We start from the raw sequence: 18,688 nt of genomic DNA on the forward strand, positions 1-18,688 counted from the left end.
CAACAGTCTTGCGTTGTTATTATTGTGGAACCAATATTGGGAGAAATATTTCAAAATTATTATGTTGAATTTTACCATGCACGGCAGAGGCAGGAAATGCAAACTAAATAAGGAAATGGCAAGCACACTTTCAAGCCAGGGCTGCTTATGATAAACCAATCAGTTAGATTGTCCTCTTTCTTGAACTTGAGCAAACTCCACAAAGCCTTAAGAGTACAATGAGCAGGGGAAGGAATTCTTCCAGTGAAAACCAGGCTGCTATCAGAGCCCAGGAAACCATTGTGAGAATCCCTGCCTCGTGTCTTCTCTTGGAGTTAGCACTGGAGACACATCCGTACTACGTGCAGTGGCTCAGCTAGGCTGGGCTGTTGCAATCCTGCTGCAATCACCACTGGGGAGAAGGAAAAGCTGTTAAGCCCGGCACGCTTACTCACATGCCCTCGTCTTAGGAAGGAGCCTCTTCTCTTCTAAACTTCAATCTGTGGCACCTCTGAATGCAACACCCGCTTTATTGACACAGCACCGAAGTCTTGAGAAGGGCTTTTGTTTAGCTAACACACTGACAGAATGCTGCTGCTGCTGCTGTTAGCCAAGATGCTGAATAAACAATGAAAGGGCAGAGCAGGTGGTAGGCAGGAGGAATGAAGATGATCACACGCCTGGTGATGCCACAGCAATTTGGTGGGGAATGGGTGGCAGCTTAGGAAGCTGGGACCTCGGGGCTTTTACTGCAGACAGTTATTTCTGTGGGGGAATGGAAGAGACTTTCGCCCAGACTGCTGAAGTGGCATTGGCAGGATGCAAGTTTCACAAAAATTATGGTGGATGCAGCGGAGAGAACTGCTGCTGTGGGAGAAGGAACCGGGCTCGTCTGGATTCCACCCCCACCCCCCCAATAACAGGCACTATTAGCCTGGAGTACGTGGGTGACGCTGTGGTCTAAACCACTGAGCCTAGGGCTTGCCGATCAGAAGGTCGGCGGTTCGAATCCCCGCAACAGGGTGAGCTCCTGTTGTTCGGTCCCAAATGCCAACCTAGTGGTTTGAAAGCATGTCAAAGTGCAAGTAGATAAATAGATACTACTCCAGAGGGAAGGTCAACGGCATTTCCATGCACTGCTCTGGTTTCGCCAGAAGCGGCTTAGTCATGCTGGCCACATGACCCGGAAGCTGTCTGCGGACAAACACTGGCTCCCTCGGCCAGTAAAGCGAGATGAGCGCCACAACCCCAGAGTTGTCTGCGACTGCACCTAACAGTCAGGGGTCCCTTTACCTTTAATTGACTAGCCTATCTTAGCAACCAAGTCCTGCTTCATCGATTTCACATCCAAGGGACGGTTTGCATGGTTTCCCACTCCCCTTTCTTTTAAAAATGAATAATACCTGGGTGAACATTTATTTATTTAAAAATGTATCAGATACAGGGGTACCAACCTGAAATATTGGGGGGGGCAGGTAAGCCCCCCAATAATCAATCACATGACAGTACATGCACACCAGTTGAATGGCAATGCCCCTTCAAATATTTTATGGGGGGGCTGCTGAAGACCCCTTGCCCCCTTGGAGTTGGCTCCTATGAATTACTGTGGACGTTGCAGGGAGAACTAGAGACAGTGATGGCTACCAACTTAGATGGCTTAGACAAATTCATGGAGGATAAGACTGAGGAGATACTAGCCACTATGGCTATGCCGTACCTCCACTACTGGAGGCTGTAAGCCTCCAAATACCATTTTCTGATGATCTCTGTTGCACTGAGGTTCTGCTTGCATAGCTGTCAACTTTTCCCTTTTCTTGCGAGGAATCCTATTCGGAATAAAGGAATTTCCCTTTAAAAAAGGGAAAAGTTGACAGCTACGGTATGTGCTTGCATCTTTCTCATAGGCATGTGGCTGGCCGATGTGCAAACGGGACAGTGGGCTAGATGGGTCTTTGGCTTCATTCAGCTGGGCTCCTCTTATGCTCTGGTCATGGTTTTCAGAAGAGGCGCCTGTGTTGCAAGGGAAACAGTAACGATGAATTTGTTGCTCGCTTCATCAGAGGCATGGAGTGCCATCCTCAGCTGCAAGTACAGAGCAGGGGGCCGTAAGCAGCGAGGTCAGAGGAAAATGAAATGTGATAATCCCAATGTATAGAAGGAATGTATGCAAAGAAAGCATACAGTGTTCCACCGCAGTTGTTAAATTAACTCCGCATTAGTAAGTGGAGTGCTTTTATCACCTTTCGCTTCTTTAGGAAAGGGTTGCTATGCTTATTTTGCATGCATTCTAGTCCTAATTGAATTGCCACCATCTGTACTTTTTACATTTCATTTCCCCCTGATCGCACTGCTTCCACACCCATGCACACCCACCACAGTCTATATACACCAACAACTGAGGATTACACTTCCTGCCTCATTCAGATGAAGTGGACACTAGACCATGAAAGTTTATGCCATAGTAAAGGTGCTGCAAACCTTGCTGTTGCTTTACTGGTCATGGGCATTATTCCAATACTCTAAGTGTCTGCTACTGTCACTCCAACCAAAACTGCAGCACCAGCCGTGTTTATGGGGGCAATTTTAGGTTCTCCAGCATCCAGCTTAAAAACCCTGCAAAACTGGTTTGTCTAGAGACACAACAGCCTCTAGCCAAATAATGGAGCATGGCAACAATTCAGTTTCCAGCATGAACCTGTCGACACTGCTGTTCCCAGACACAACAACATTACAACAAGGAGCACAAAAGCAGGCCCTGACAACATCAGGTTCCCAGAAAAATTGTGTGTGTGTGTGTGTGTGTGTGTGTGTTTCTCCCCGAAGGCTAGAGGAGAGGGCTGAAATCTGTATATGGCTCTGGGGGGAACAGTAGATAGCAAATGTGGGGCTCAGTCTCTTCATTGATTAATAACTTACAAATCACCATTTCCAGCCCTAGAGCTCAGTGGTTGCCAATCTAAGCCAACATACAAGGTTAACATTAGTCTTATTAAAAATAATAAACATCAGAATCTTATGAGCAATGAGATACACATGCTTCTTTCCCTCTTCATTTTATCCTCACTGCAACCTTACAAGGTAGGCCTATCTGACAGTAACAGGACAAAGGTCACCTAGTAAGCTTCATAATTGACTGGAGGTTTGAACAGTAGCATCTACCAAAACTTGCTCAGCAGCATGTATCATCACACCTGCAGCTCACTGTTGCTGTATGTAGGTTTTATTTTATTTCTTTTTTGTTTTATATTTTGGAAATATACATCGTTTTTTTCTTTAATTTTTTGGGGGCCCCCAAGAGATTGGGGCCTTAAGCTATAGCTTGTTTAGTTTATACGTAAATCCGGCACTGCCTGCAGGCTTCAACCATGGAACTGGCCTTGTGACTTCCTTGATGAAGATGTCTACCTGAAAACAACTGGTAATAAACTGAACACCTGTGCCCTGAACATTTATGCTGGTTTGGTTGGCCAAACATCACCCCACCCCCACGCCATGCTTAATGTAAGGGATTAGGAAGAGAAAACAAAAATCGAACATGTCTTAAAATGGAACAAAGATGAGCCCTGTTATTATTTTCCCACAGACATATTTATCCTTCTCTGTGGTTTAGCTAGCTTAGGCCAGCCTAAAGCTGAATTAAAGAACCAATCAAGAGTGGCACCTTGCAAATGATGCCCAGATCTCTGAATGTTGCACTTTGTTCCTTTTTCAGAATGTTGTCATGAAGTCAATATCCTTAAAAATAAGACAGACCACTTTTGGGTGTCCCTTGTACTGCTTAGTTCCACCTTAAATATAGGCAGAGATTTAGGCTATTTCCAGATGCGGAAAGGCAAGTGAAATGGCAATCGACTTCCCACATTATCAAGAGTTATACTTTTTCCTATAAGCTGGCTTGCATGTAACACAAAGCCAAACCATGACTTAGTGTAAATACATTAAGCATGAGGGCTCCTGGAGGAGATGATGGAGGTTCTTGTGCTCCTCCCGATTCTCCTGCTGCTAAGCCATGGTTTGGCTTAGCTTGTCTCCGTCAGACAAACCACAAGTTGTAAACTCAAGAACAAAACTTTGCTGCAGGTGGAGCAAAGGAAGAAGACAAACCTTGATCCCAGGTTGAGCTACTGGTAAGTCAAACCATGGTTTCACTGACAGCAGCAGCAGGACCAGAGCAGGAGCAAAGCTGCCACAATGTCCTCTTTAGGTCAGCACCAGGGCTTTTTTCCCCAGGGGAGACTCACCAGAACGCAGTTCCAGAACCTCTCAGCTGGGTGTCATTGGTATTCTAAGAGAAAGAGGGAGGCATTCATGGTGAGAAAAATAGCACTGCAAAAAGGGCTCCTTATGTACATCCCACTGTTTTTCCTGGATGGAATGTGTGCTTGAACTCTGATGGTGACTCTTACTTCCTTGAATGGAAGACAAGAGAGCTGTGTGAGTGAGTGTTGAAACTAGTCTGCTGTGCGCAGGTAAGGTTTACATTCATTACTCCACTCACATTTGTCTCAGGCCCACTGTCATGTTGCCCTCAGAAGGTTGTGCAGCCCTCAGGCTGAAAAGGTTTTGCCACTCCTACTTTAGACCACACCCAGGCTTATAAATATTTCTGGTTAGTGAAATTACTATACACCCAAAGGGTAGGAAGAAATGTTATCTGCCATTTTCACAATCTTTTGTCGCCAGGTGTAAGGCAGGCTACTGAAACTGTTTTGGCAGGTAACTATAATCCATGTGAGGTAATCCTGAGTACCCACCTCGAGAATGTGCGTGCTTTTCGGTGTCCTTGTGTCAGCATCAGGTAATGAAGGTATAATCAAGAGATCAGCCAAGTGCAGCACATGATTATAGGTTTCCTGAAGAGAAGAGCCAGCCAAGTGCAAGTAGGTGGAGAAACCCACCCTGCGGAGGCCCCACCACATTTCAAAGTGAACAATGGCTTTTTATCAATTATATGAGTCCACATTTGAACCTGAAGCTCAGGTGTGAAGCACAACCATCTATGTGTGAAGGAGGTCGCAGGTTCAGTCACTGCTGGTTTTTCCAGAAAGAGCTGGGGAAACCCTCTTTAGACCCAGCTGAACTAGATGACTGGGAGCAAGGTTAACTTCCTTTGTTCAGTGAAGTCAAAAGGTTCACAACAATGACAGACAGTTCTGCTTAGGAATCCCTCAGGCTGCAATCTACAACTGCATCCTCTGATCTCACAGAGATTTACTTCCTTCCCTGTTTTTGGCTAGGCACAGTGCTTCCTTCCTGGTTGTCAAGAGTCCTATTGCTCTGACAGCTGCTGCAACAGTATGAGGTGTCAACTTGGACAGGATGCCAAATTCTGTTGGGGGGGAAATTAAGCATTCGAGAATCTTTCTGGGCTGCTGGCTAACAAAACTGAAAACTGACAGGATCTTTCACTATTGAACTTTATCTGTTGGTAAACCAGATAAACTTAAAACTTTGAACCGCAAGAGCTAAAGCCGATTCTCCATTAGGGAGCACAATAATAAATACAAAATAAAAAGCACAATAATAGACAGCATGATAAAATTAAAGCCCCCACCCACAGCTTTAACAAGCCATAAATTATTTAATGGCTAAATACCTGGGTAAAGAGGAATGTTTTTGCCTGGTGCCATTTTTTTGTTGATGATTATTGAATTTTACTGTGTCTGGTTTATTTAAACCAACAGTCTTATTGCAATTTTAACGGTATGCTTTAATGCTTTTTATACATTTGCTGTTAATGTAAGTCACCTTGGGAACACTATGGTCTTCACATACTTGGAAAATAATAAGTTTATAAATAACTTTTACTTTCCATCTTAAGTAGCATAGAAATTATCTTAAGTTTGCTGCAACAGAAACAAAGCAAAAAAACAAACAGAAAACAAAACACAAGATACACATATATTCTCTTCTGCTTGTACAGAATTGTTAATTTGTTATTATGCTTATATCCTGCCTTTCCTCCAAGGAGCTTGAGGTGGAGCACACCCATCTCCCCCTCACCACAACCCTATGAGGTAGGTTTGGCTGAGAGATGGCAGAAGCACACTGTTATTTCACTTTGTGTACTAAAAATGGTGTATTTGTATATTATGAAGGAATATATATGGTTCTGTAAGCTACCTTTTTATTTTTGTGCTCAGCATAATCTCCGTTTAGCTTTAAGCTGTTAAATCAGGGTAACTTATTAGTACTGTATTGTCTTAGACAATGTTATACTGATTTTTTTTAAAAAAATACTTATTGATATGATTTATAATACATTTTTAGGATGGTTATATTTCTTGTTGTTACAAATAAACAGGTGGTGGTGGTGTGTTCTCTACAGAAGGATGCACAGCTGCCCACTCACAGGCTTACTCAGACATGCAATTGGAGACCGTCTGTAAAAGACTGAGTTTATGCTCCATTTCGATAAAAAGAATATTTTCTTTACCAGATTGGCAAAAACAGACCTAAAGGAATAGAGTATTAATCATGTAGATTTTTATGGTGCTTTTAAAAAAATTGAGTAGCATGGCAGCAGGCCATAATTTCTTGATATCTATGTCTTTAAATTTTACTTTCCCTTAGCTACCTTTGCATTATAGCAAAGGGAACACAGGGGATCTTTTGAGTGGAAAGCTGAGATTTCTAGGACTTTCCAAAGCCAACACTGCCTGATATTTCAGAACACAATAGCCTTGTACATGACTGCATGCCATATTAGCACATTGTCCCATTCATGCCCCATGTTTCAACTTTTGCGTGGAAGTAAGACTCTTTGATATATCAAAACAATAGCACAATAATATCAGGTGTGGAGTTGCACCAGAGCAAATTGCCTCATGGTGCTCTGTAGTCCTGGTATTGGGTCAACAATTATTATTATTAAATTATTATTATTTAGGCAAGTTTTTAATAGTTAATGCTGTATTGTTTTTAACACTCGATTGGGAGCCGCCCAGAGTGGCTGGGGAAACTCAGCCAGATGGGCGGGGTACAAATAATAAATTATAAATTATTATAACACTGTTTCAATGAATGCCTTAATTCTGCTAGATATTGAAGGGGTGATGATATGCAAAAGCCACAGGTAGGAGATATGTGGGTACAGAACGGGCATGATGGAATAGGCCTAATGGCAGGACTCATACATGCCCTTCTTAAGAGCCACTGCAGAAGGAAGCAACATTGGCCCAAACCTACATGTCTCAAACAGGATAGTACTAACTAGCAGGTCTGTGTCCATATGACTGATAGTATTACACCTTAATTGGACATGAATTTATTGGCAGTGTTACCTTTCGCCTCCTATAGATTGCCACAGTAGCATGCAAGAGACCAGTACTTTCAACTGACCACATAGTTTCCAAGTAATTAAGAGAACAATAAATGGTCTGAAATATCATCTGCCAAAGGTACAGGCCTACATCTTGTCCTCAGAAGACTTGGAATGACCTGCTTTGGCCACAGTCAACCCTTTAATGTCACGTTTGCATATGAGAGAGGAAGTCTGTCTCTGTTACATAAGTGCTTACAAAAGGGAAGCAGTGGATGGTAAATAAATGGATAGAGCACCCCTGAGGTCTAACAAGCCCAACAGATACAATTTCATTGATGGCAGCATTGTTTGAATCTTAATGACGAAGCTGGGGGCTGGGGGGAAAACAGCAACCAATTTATAAAGTTGACATAACAGAACTTGCAGATGGAGCAAGAAAGTGAACTAATTGCTAGAACAATTGGGCAATTGACTGAGAAAGAGCCTATCCAGGCCTTCTCCCAGGTAGACATCCTGAAAAAGTCCAGGTCTCTCTACTCCTGTTCTGTTTCCCATCCACCAAGCCTCCAAGGCAGCTGCTGAGAAAGAACAGCTCTCTTCCTTGTAAGCATGCCTCTGTGGGTTGCCTGCTGAGGACAGCAGTCAGAATGCTGTACTTGCACCTCACATCACTGCAAGGCCCAAGCATGGGCATAACCAGGATTTAAGGGGCCGGGGCAGAACCGACCAATTAACATACTGACCAATTGTGTCACTGGTAAGTATTTTTATTTACTTGCTTGATTTGGGAGGTAGGAGCAGCTGCACCCCCCTTGCTATACCCATGGGCCCAGGCTAACCATACCATTTTGAAAGGTTTGCAAAGTTGAACTTTTGACTCCTTTACCCTTTCCTCCAGTTCTACAGGCTTGGGACCCTTGGGCATTCAAGCAAATGTATCTCACAAAACATAAAATTCCCAAAATCTGTTTGGGAGTAGATGGCTTCAAATGCAAACTAGTCTTTCAAACCTGAGATTTTCTGCCAACCAAATATGTCCTGATGCTTTTATCATAATACAGTCATACCTCTAGTTACGATAGCTGTGGGTTGCATTCGTCACGGGATATGAACGCGCCGAACCCAGAAGTACTGGAATGCGTTACTTCCGGGTTTGGTGGTTCGTGCATGCGCAGAAGCACCGAATTGTGCTGCGCACATGCGCAGACGCGACACTTCATGTTGCGTTCTGCTCATGTTGCGAACGGGCCTCCAGAAAGGATCCCGTTCGCAACCAGAGGTACCACTGTACTGGGGTGGTTGTTGTATACCACCTTGTTATTTTTTGTATGAAACTGATTTATAAATGTATCCCACTGTAAGTGGTTTGCTTTGAGAGCCATTGTTATCTGCAATTGTTGCTGTCATGTTATTGTGGAGGAGCCAAAGGTTGTTCACAAATTTATCTGGGCAGCCAATTCTCAGAAGGACAGTCCACAGGGCATTACGATTTAGTGTTGAAAGCCTTAGTCAGGTCAATAACCACCATACACAGGGGATGGTTTTGGTCTCTGCATTTTTCTTGAAGCTGTCAAGCAGTGACAATCATGTCCACTGTCCCACTAGAAGGTCAAAAACCATTTTGGGTTTCAGGATTGAATCTGGGCCCTTCTGCTTACAATGCAGTTGCTCTACCACAGAGCTATGGCACTTCTTTGCGCACCTATGTGCACTTCTAGGAGAGTAAACCCCACTGAACACAGTGGAACTTGTTTGCAAGTAAAGATGGATAAGGATTGTGTTGTGTTGTTATTAACAGCTCCATCCAAGTTGAAGGTAGACTCTGTTTCAGAAATGGGCATTGGTTGCAGATCCTGATTAGTAGGATCTCTTCCAAGCTAAAATGAAAACATTTTTTTCACATGGTTGCAGAGCAGTTTCTTAATAATGTGCCACTTAAGCTTTCCAAAACATCAACTATGAAATAAAGCCTCAGGAATCAAAATCCTATGCACCTTTGCCTGAAAGCTCCTTTGAGGCTGAGGTAAATTAAGCATCTGTTGGACTGTGAGTACAATCCTATGAACATTTCCTCTGCAGTAAGTGCCACTGTCTTTCTTTATTAATATTGTTCAAATGGCACCCAACAAGTGTGTTTTGTGGGTTGTTCATAAACCAAACACTAAAGTACAACAATAAATTACAGCACTACATTATAAAACCAGTAAACAAACCCCAGCATTAAAAATTCAGCATTTGAGTCAAACACCACAGAGAAATAATCCGAGCCAATTAACCTATAAAAGCAATCTAAAGTTCATTGGAGTAAAAAATTCACGATTTAAATGCAGGGAAATGGGGAAAGCTATTCAACAGTACTTGCATCCAAGTAAGTGTGTTTGGAGTTGCCTCTGGAGCTTATCGTGGGTTTTGCTTTTGCTTTGCTAACATCCCCGTCATTCTTCGGCTGCTTGCAGAGTATTCTGAGATTTAAGGCAGCTTCTCACCCTGGGATAGAAAGGGTTAAGCTATGTGGCTCGGTAGCCAAAACTGGCCAGGTGAAGTCACCTTTTTATACACCGCCACGACTGGGTTGAAGCTGACGCTTCTCTTCCCCCTTTCCCCAGCATTTGAAACTATGCACACCGATCTCAACCAGAGGGAGAAGGGGGGAAAAAAGGAGTGAAGGAAAAAACTTGCAGGGATCGCGCAGACAAAGTGTTAACAAGTTCTTGGCGGGAGCTGGCCAAAACATGACGATTTTTGAACGTAAAGGGAGCGGGGCGGAATTGCAAACAAGCAGGAGATTTTTAAGATCTCTTGGAAAGGTCTATTGCACCAGTGGGCTATGAAGGAAGCCTTTTCGGCTGCACGCGAGTTTTCCTTTTTTTAAAAAAAAAAATGTCACTGATTCACAAACAAACACACACACACACACACACACACACACACACAGCGGACCCCCCTCCCCGCCTTGAAGTAGACTACCGCGCTCCGAGAGGATCGTAAAGCGGCAAAGCAAATGGCCCGGCGCAAGCACAGCTCTGCCCAAAGTGCCCACACCCCATCCCGGCAAGTTTGCTAAGAGAGAGAGAGAGGGAGAGAGATCCTTCGGGGCAGCGGCGGCAGGTGTGTTAAGGAAGCGAGGTTTCGAGTCCCCTGCCCCCGATCTCCGACAGCCTTCAGCCTAATGTGCGGGCTCAGAAGCAAGAGGCAGCGAGTTCCACGGGACTGCCCCTCTCTCCAGCCGATGAGCGTAGGGCATCCCGATCCCGGCGCAGGCTTCCTCGGAAGGAAGCCAGTGCCAACGGGATGCACTTCCAAATAAGTAGGCAGCCTCTCTCTCTCTCTCTCTGGCCCCCTCCCTCTTTCCCCCTGCCTGGAAGCTCTTAAGCTGCTGAGCCACAGGGCTTGCTTGGGAAGGACGCTGGAGCGGGGCGGGGGGGGGGGGGAAGCCCGGCGAGGCGGAGGAAGGAAAATCACGTGAGAGTCAGCCCATCGCACCTCCTCCCCCGCACCTCCTCCGGATCCATGTGCCGTGAAACAGCAGCAGCCCCGGAGTCCTCCTTAAAGGACGCGATTGCCGGGTATGGGAGAGGCGGGAGGGATTTCTCAGAAAGCTACTTAGGACAGGACTGAAATCCCATTCAGCCAAGTCCACTGAAATAAGGCGGCATCAAGCCAGGGACAAACTGCCCCTATTTCCCACGGAAAGAGATAATTAATAAATAATTAATAATTATTTTTTAATTTCCTTCCCAAAGTTACCCCTTTGGAACTCTGCGCTTGATGATGAAAATGATGGATGATTATTATTATTATTTCTACCCCATTACCTTTTGCCTAAAGTTGCCCCTTTCGAACTTTTCGCGTGTCGTCCCACCCCTTCTATTTCCCACTTGGTATCACCAGCGCCCCCTCCTCTCACATTTCCCACTTGGTATCTCCAGCGCGTCCCCCCCCCCCACCCCGTTCCGCGCGCGTATCTATCCCTGCCCGGTTCTTCCAACCCGGCCAGAGCTCTTAAGCGGGTAACCAGATATTCAAAAACAATACGTCAGCCCACAATGCCCTGCACCGGAGCCCAGGCATTACCTCATCCCACAATGCCCCGCGAACCAAAGAGAGGTTAAAAAAAAAAAAAAAAGAGGGCTGGGAAGCTTCTGAAGTGGGTGGGGTGGCCATGGAGATGGGCTGCTCTGCAACAGGCTGGGCCCGGCCGCCCTCCCTCCCCCTCCCCGCGTGAGAGGCGGCTGCAGCCAATGGGAAGGCCCCGGGGTGACATCATGGGCTATTTTTAGTGGGTTACTGCTCGCTGATAAGTGTTGGGCTCCACGCTGGGAAAGAGCTCAGAGTGGGGCTGAGTGCGCGGCAGAGGAGGAGGAGGCGGCGGCGGCTTAAAGCGGCAGCGCGCCCAGCAAAGCAGCACCGGGAAAGACAACCGCGAAAGCGGCAGCGGCAGCAGAGACCGGGCCGGTTCGCGACGCGGAGCGCTCGAGAGACCCTCCCTTTGCTCCCCAAGGGAAGGGCGAGCGGACAGAGCGTCGCTTGGGCTGCGCGGCTGTGATCGCTTGGCTGGGATCTTGCCCGGACGTGTTTGATCGGCCGCCGCCGCAAACGGAGCGACAGGTCTCCGGAGCCTGGGTCCCCGGAGGAGAACCGGTCGTGCGGAGTCCTGGGACGCCCTTCTCGCCGCAGCTTGTTGATCGGAGCCCGAAGTGGGGAGCGACCGAAGTTGCAGCAACTTTTTCCCCCACTGAAAAAGAAAACTCTTCGGGGCGAGTCAGTGACTGAGAGCCACTCCGGTATTGGTGGGGGGAAAGACTGGAGAAGGAGGAAAAGCGGAGAGGACGCGAAACAAGTGTGTTTGAAAACTCGCGAACACTCCGGCGCAGCATAGGACCCTCCCACGAGGAGGAGGGAGGCATCGAGGAGACGCGGGGGGTAAAGGAGGACTTTTCCAAAGTTGTGGGACTCGCAAACCTTCACGCCCCACCCACCCTCCAATTCCACTCCTGGGATTCCTTGGCCGGGAGTGGGGATTCCGCACTTCGATAAAGAACTTTATTCCTCTTTTTTTGTCGAGTTGTTTCTCTGGAGCTCCGCACTCTTGATGACTGCGCTGAACCTTGTTCTTAGCTGAGGAAGCCTCCGCTTGTCAAATCCAGACCTCTTTTTCGGAGTTTGGGGGCGGAAAACGGGGACAGGCGAGCCAATGACTTGTGGCAAAAGAGCCAGACTTTAATTCATCACCTCTGTTCTTCTCCTCTCGGAAAAGCTGTTTGAAAAGTTTTTTTTAAGAGGGGGGGAAAGGGTAGTGTAAGTTGTGGCACAGCTTCCTCTCCTTGTTTGTTTGTTTGCTTGCTTGTCCTAAGTAGGACCAACTTGTGGACTGTATTCTATGACTGCAAAGATGGAACCTACATTCTATGATGATGCCATCAATACGACGTTTGTGCAGCCAGAGAGTGGTACTTATGGATATAATAACCCCAAGGTGCTGAAGCAGAACATGACTCTCAACCTGGCTGACCCTTCCAGTAACCTGAAGCCCCACCTGAGGAACAAGAATGCCGATATCCTGACTTCCCCAGACGTGGGCCTTCTCAAGCTGGCTTCTCCTGAACTGGAAAGGCTGATCATCCAGTCTGGCAACGGGCTGATCACCACCACGCCGACCCCAACCCAGTTCCTCTGCCCAAAAAATGTCACTGATGAGCAGGAAGGGTTTGCCGAAGGGTTTGTCAGGGCGCTGGCAGAGCTGCACAACCAGAACACCATGCCCCCCAGCGTCACCACCGCTGCCCAGCCATCAAACACCGGCATGACCCCCGTCTCTTCCATGGCTGGAAACAACAGCTTCAGTGCCAACTTGCACAGTGAGCCTCCGGTCTACGCCAACCTCAGCAACTTCAACCCCAACGCACTCAACACGGCACCGAGCTACAATGCGAACAGCTTGAGCTACCCTCCGCAACATCACCTGAACCCCCAGATGCCTGTGCAGCATCCTCGGCTTCAGGCTCTGAAAGAAGAGCCTCAGACTGTCCCAGAAATGCCCGGGGAGACTCCTCCCCTGTCGCCTATCGACATGGAATCCCAGGAGAGGATCAAGGCTGAGAGAAAACGCATGAGAAACCGAATTGCGGCCTCCAAGTGCCGGAAAAGGAAGTTGGAGCGCATTGCCAGGTTGGAGGAAAAAGTCAAAACTTTGAAAGCCCAGAACTCGGAGCTGGCATCCACTGCCAATATGCTGCGAGAGCAGGTTGCGCAGCTGAAGCAGAAGGTCATGAATCACGTCAACAGTGGGTGCCAGCTAATGCTCACACAGCAGTTGCAAACTTTTTGAAGAGACTGGAAAGTAACTTGTGTGGTGGGGCAAAACTAAGCAAAAAAAAGAAGGAAGTTAGGAGGTGGAACGCTTCACTTGGGGGGGCGGGCGGGAAGAAAAGGCTGAAAGGCATTGATTCTAGAGAGTGCCCCCCTCTTCCACCAAAGCATGCGTGGAGAGAGACTGGTGTGCCTTTTGGTTTGAGGTGGTGGCAAACCAGTTGACGGTCCAGCTCCGCTAGAAGGCTGTTCTGTTCAGACGAGGCATGAAGAAGCCTTGTGTTACCTTTTTCTTTTAACATTGACCAAGACCTGCATGGACCTAACATTCAACGATCATTCAGTATTAAAGGTTAAACTGCAGTAGACACTGTAGATTTGCTTTCTCTAGTACTCCTTAAAATAAAAATAAAAATGGGGAGGGAGTTTGTGGGAGGCTAACAGAAGCTGAACTATACTGCCTGCCTTCAAGTCGAGTTGTGTATGTACATATATATTTTTTATTTTATGACAGCTGATTAATGTCAATAAAACTACTTCATGACTTTGTAAGTTATTTTTATGTTCATTTGGGTTCTGCCCAGTATTGTTTGTAAATAAGATTTTTTTTAGCAATCTTCTGAGTTTTTTCCATTTGTAATAAAGTATATAATTTTTTAAATATTTTTTTTGTTCTGAACAAGAAATGCATAAAGGGTTGGTATGTTTTCTTAAAAAACAATAATATGTCACCCCCTTTCTTTGATTAGCAACATTAAGACAGGCATATACAAAATGAACTTGTGGTTAGATGTTAAACTCTTGTTAACTAGTGCTGTAAGGGGGGACAGGGAAAGCCCAACACTTCTATAACAGTGCAAACCTGTCCATGCCTACTCAGAAGTAAGTCCCATTGAATCCAGTGGGACTTGTTTTCAGAGCTACATCCATAACAGGATTGCAGCTTTAGCAACAACAAAAATGTATTTTGGCATTCCTGATTTTTAAGGTGCCATAAGACTGTTTCTTCTATCCTCTATTAATTGGAGGGCACATAAATGACCCCCTGTGTTGGAAAGAAACATAGATCCTGTCTGTTTGAACAATTTAACTTGCAGTCTGTATGGTCTACAAGGAACTAGTAGTGACATAGTTTTAAAAACTAACAAGTAAAATGGGATGGGCAAGAGTAGAGTTCTGTTGCATCCCCTGCTCTGCACCATGAGTTGTCAAATACAGTATAACTGGTCATTCCCAATTTATGTGTCCAAGTTAAGCAAATATTCTTTGCCTGAAGACAAGGAAAAGTTTTCAAAAAGGGAACGTTCATCTGGCAATTTGTCACCTTCATGTTTTTGTTATCTAAAAGAGTCTCTGTTCATGAGTATTTATTGCTATGCCTGTTGTCCAATAAAGTCATTCTATTACTCTTTCAACAAATTTGAATTCCTTTTCCCTCTTATGACTTTATTTCACCAGAAACATATTCCATGATAGACAAGGGGGGGGGGGGAGAGAATGCAACTTAAACTGGTTGTTGTGTTTTGAAACTTGAGCCATAAAATGCACAGGCATTTTGGGCAGAAAAACATTAAGATTATTGCTGTTAAGTTTTGTTTTTCAAACTAAAAGAGGAATAATGTGATCCTCAGTCCGGTGAAATGAATGAGAGTTACTTTTGAACATATATGCCTAATAATGTATCTTAAGGTTGCTATCCTATGATGGAACTGTGTTTTAGCTTAGTGGGATTTACTTCTGAGTGAACACATTTAGGTCAGGCTGCACGTCCCAGTTTCTCCGGGGAATACAAAGAACAGTGTCCTCTAGCTAGGTTTATTTGGAAGCAAGTCCCACCCAAGTTGCAGTCCTATGGAAACTTGCTAGAGAGCAAGGGTTTTCGAACTTGGAACTCATTTCTAAGTAAACATGTTTAGGTACATGAAGTCTGTTCAACAAGACACTTGAGTAATGCACAGGTTCAGTGTAATTCTAAACACATTTCTTTGGAAGGCAGTCCCATTTATTACAATGGGGCATCCTATGTAGTAAACATGGGATTGTAATCTTAAAATGCACCTTTATGCACAATTACTTAATAGCACCACTAAATGTGATAGGAGTTAAGAGTAACCATAAGATTGGGCTGTCAAAAATATTTAGTTGAGACCAAGTGTTACTGCATTTTTTTTGGGACTTGCTAAGAAAACTCAAAAGGCAAAATGTTTTCTTAGGTTCTTCAGATTTGCAAGAGAACCTTTACCTCGGGCCGAGGAGAACATCCCTTGCATGCAATAGGTACTGTATTAAATCTCAGCATAAGACTAGTGAACAAGATATCTTTTCCGAAATGTTGGAGAGCTGCTGCCAGTTAAGTAGGCAATAAATGGTCCCTGTACAAGGTCTATGTTTCCTATATTCCTAACTTTCCTCAATATTGTTCTGTACAACTTACACTTCAAAATTCTAAAGCTATTTTTGAATCCCAGTTACTTTTGATCTTATTAACCCCACCCCATCCCCTGCTCTTTAAAACTCAAGACATTAGCAGGGAAGAGGTATTGGTCCATTAAAACATAATTCCAGCAGTGCCAGAGATTGAGTCTTGGGAGTTAACCGATCCTTGACTACTGAAGAAAAGCAGTTTATGTCTGTCTGATGAATGGAAACAACCAGGCCTATATTAAGAGTTGCAACCTTTTGTTTGTTTGTTTTTTAGAAGGTGGGGGCAAGATTTGTTTGATTTTACTTCCTGACAAAACAGAAGTTCAATGGGTGTAACTCTTCCTTGAAAGTAGGAATATATCCTTGCCTGTCTGTCAGCTGTTCAATGTATAGAAGGTCCTTAAGAATAAAAGATGAAAACTCTAGCTGAAACAATATGGCCTGCAAAAATCAAAATTACTTTCTTTAAGAAATTTCCTCACTGAATCACAACTCACAAGGGGTTCACTTAGAAATAAATGCTGTTTACCTCAAACCTACTAGTGGGGTAGGAGAGCTAGAGGGGGAAAAAACCAACATCTGGCAACCAATGCACCTCTTTGGTTTCAGATAGTACATCGGTGGACAAGTCTAAAAAGCTTGGGACACAAGTTTTCATGGTCTTCTAGTGGCTATGATGGCACATTTACCAGAAGTAATGTGTTTAGTGTCAACTCTGGATGTGTATATTCGATTCTGACCAAACTAAGCCTCTTAGAGCAAAACATACACCAGGAGGCTTAGTTTGGTCAGAATTTAGTTTACACTTCCAGAGTTAATGCTAAAGATATTACTTCTGGTAAATGAGCCAGCATAGCCACTAGAAGGCCATGAAAATTTGTGTCCCGGGCTTTTTAGACTATACCCATGTACTAGCCGAAACCCAAGGAGTGCATTGGTTGCCAGATGTAAAATCTATTTGCATTATTTTCAAATCTCTAACCCCACTATAGGGACATGGGTGGCACTGTGGTCTAAACCACAGAGCCTAGGGCTTACTGATCAGAAGGTCAGCAGTTAAAATCCCTGCGACGGGGTGAGCTCCCGTTGCTCGGTCCCTGCTCCTGCCTACCTAGCAGTTCGAAATAACGTCAAAGTGCAAGTAGATAAATAGGTACCGCTCTGGTGGGAAAGTAAACGGCGTTTCTGTGGCTGCTCTGGTTCACCAGAAGCAACTCAGTCATGCTGGCCACATGACCTGGAAAGCTGTTTGCGGACAAACACTGGCTCCCTCGGCCAGTAAAGCGAGATGAGCGCCACAACCCCAAAGTCATCCGCGACTGGACTTAACAGTCAGGGGTTCCTTTACCTTTAACCCCACTATAATTCCGTAATGCCCTCAGCATTGGGGTGAGAGGGAGAGCAAATCAACATTGTTATTTCATATAGGCTTCACCCGCTGGATTTCTGCCTGTTGTGCAACTCCAGAAGCTTGCTGCCAAAGTTCTGAAGAGTTCAAAGCTATTTTCCTCCTACTCTTCAAAGCCCAGTGTCCCTAAGTGGCATAATGAAGCAATAACGTTTTGGGGTGGGTGGGTTTGAGCTTGTTCAGATTCTATATTCTGCCATCCTTGCATAAAATAGAAAATATTAATAGTGGATACAGACTTTGCCTTTCTGTTTCCAACTCGCACATACTGGCAGGTATAATGTTGGGGCGTATTATTTGCTTACTGCTAAGCAGATGTATATGTTTGTATCAATAGTTACCAAACAAAGAGTTACTGGGAGGATCACAGACTGCTTTGCTGAGTGTACATAGTGCTGACATAGGCAACCCGGAAGGTAGATGATTTTGACCATATGTGGAAGCAGGCAACAGGGGAGTTGCACAGCATGGCTGGGTGTGGCTTTGAAGCTACTTAGCAAGAGCCAGCCAGCAAAATAAGTCCGGCTACCTGGATAGGTAAAAGGTGCAACTCTCACCGCAGAGATCTGTATTGTGAAAGAGTTCTAAAGCTTTCATGCTGCTCTGGAACTGCTCTATATACATTCGGCACACCCAGCAGTTGAGCATCTTCTTGCCATAACACCCCCATTTTGAAGGCTTTCGGGCTCTTAGTGTTGCTGCAGTCAGTTTTTAACAGCCTTACCCATGTGATAAAACAGAATCTCCACACAAGTCTAAAGAAGGAATTCCTAAACATACAACGATCTCCTCTAACCCTCCCCATGTCCCCCCAAAAAACATTGCTAGAGTGTCTCCAAATGTAACAACAACAACAACAATAATAATCTAATAATAACAGAACACCACTAGTAATCACATACAGCTCCCAAATTAAAACAGTTCAACGCATCATCAGAGATCTACAACCTAGACAATGACAGGTGGGTAGCCGTGTTGGTCTGCCATAGTCGAAACAAAATAGGAAATTCTTTCCAGTAGCACCTTAGAGACCAACTGAGTTTGTTCTTGGTATGAGCTTTCGTGTGCATGCACACTTCTTCAGATACTAGACAATGACAGTTTCCTTTCTCAAGCTCTGGGAGGAAGACCTTTCATTGCCTACAGACAGCCACACAATCTTAAACAACTCCTCACCCACAATAATAAAACAACAGGGCTTAACATGGACACTGGTACCAGAGCCTGCAATAAACACAGATGCCAACTTTGCTGTCACATACACCCGGACAACACCATTACTGGCCCCAACAACATCAAACATA

At 45.0% G+C, this 18,688-nt stretch overlaps 1 protein-coding gene across 1 annotated transcript; it reads left to right on the forward strand.

The window, feature by feature from the left end:
- Positions 1 to 12,509: 12,509 nt before the first annotated feature.
- On the forward strand, positions 12,510 to 14,977 carry JUN (Jun proto-oncogene, AP-1 transcription factor subunit). Its single transcript, XM_033151990.1, has one exon. The coding sequence runs from the start codon at positions 12,624 to 12,626 to the stop codon at positions 13,569 to 13,571; it is 948 nt and encodes a 315-aa protein (XP_033007881.1). The 5' UTR covers positions 12,510 to 12,623; the 3' UTR covers positions 13,572 to 14,977.
- The last annotated feature ends 3,711 nt before the right edge of the window (positions 14,978 to 18,688 follow it).

Source organism: Lacerta agilis, chromosome 6, assembly GCF_009819535.1.
Source record: "Lacerta agilis isolate rLacAgi1 chromosome 6, rLacAgi1.pri, whole genome shotgun sequence".
Classification (NCBI taxonomy): domain Eukaryota; kingdom Metazoa; phylum Chordata; class Lepidosauria; order Squamata; family Lacertidae; genus Lacerta; species Lacerta agilis.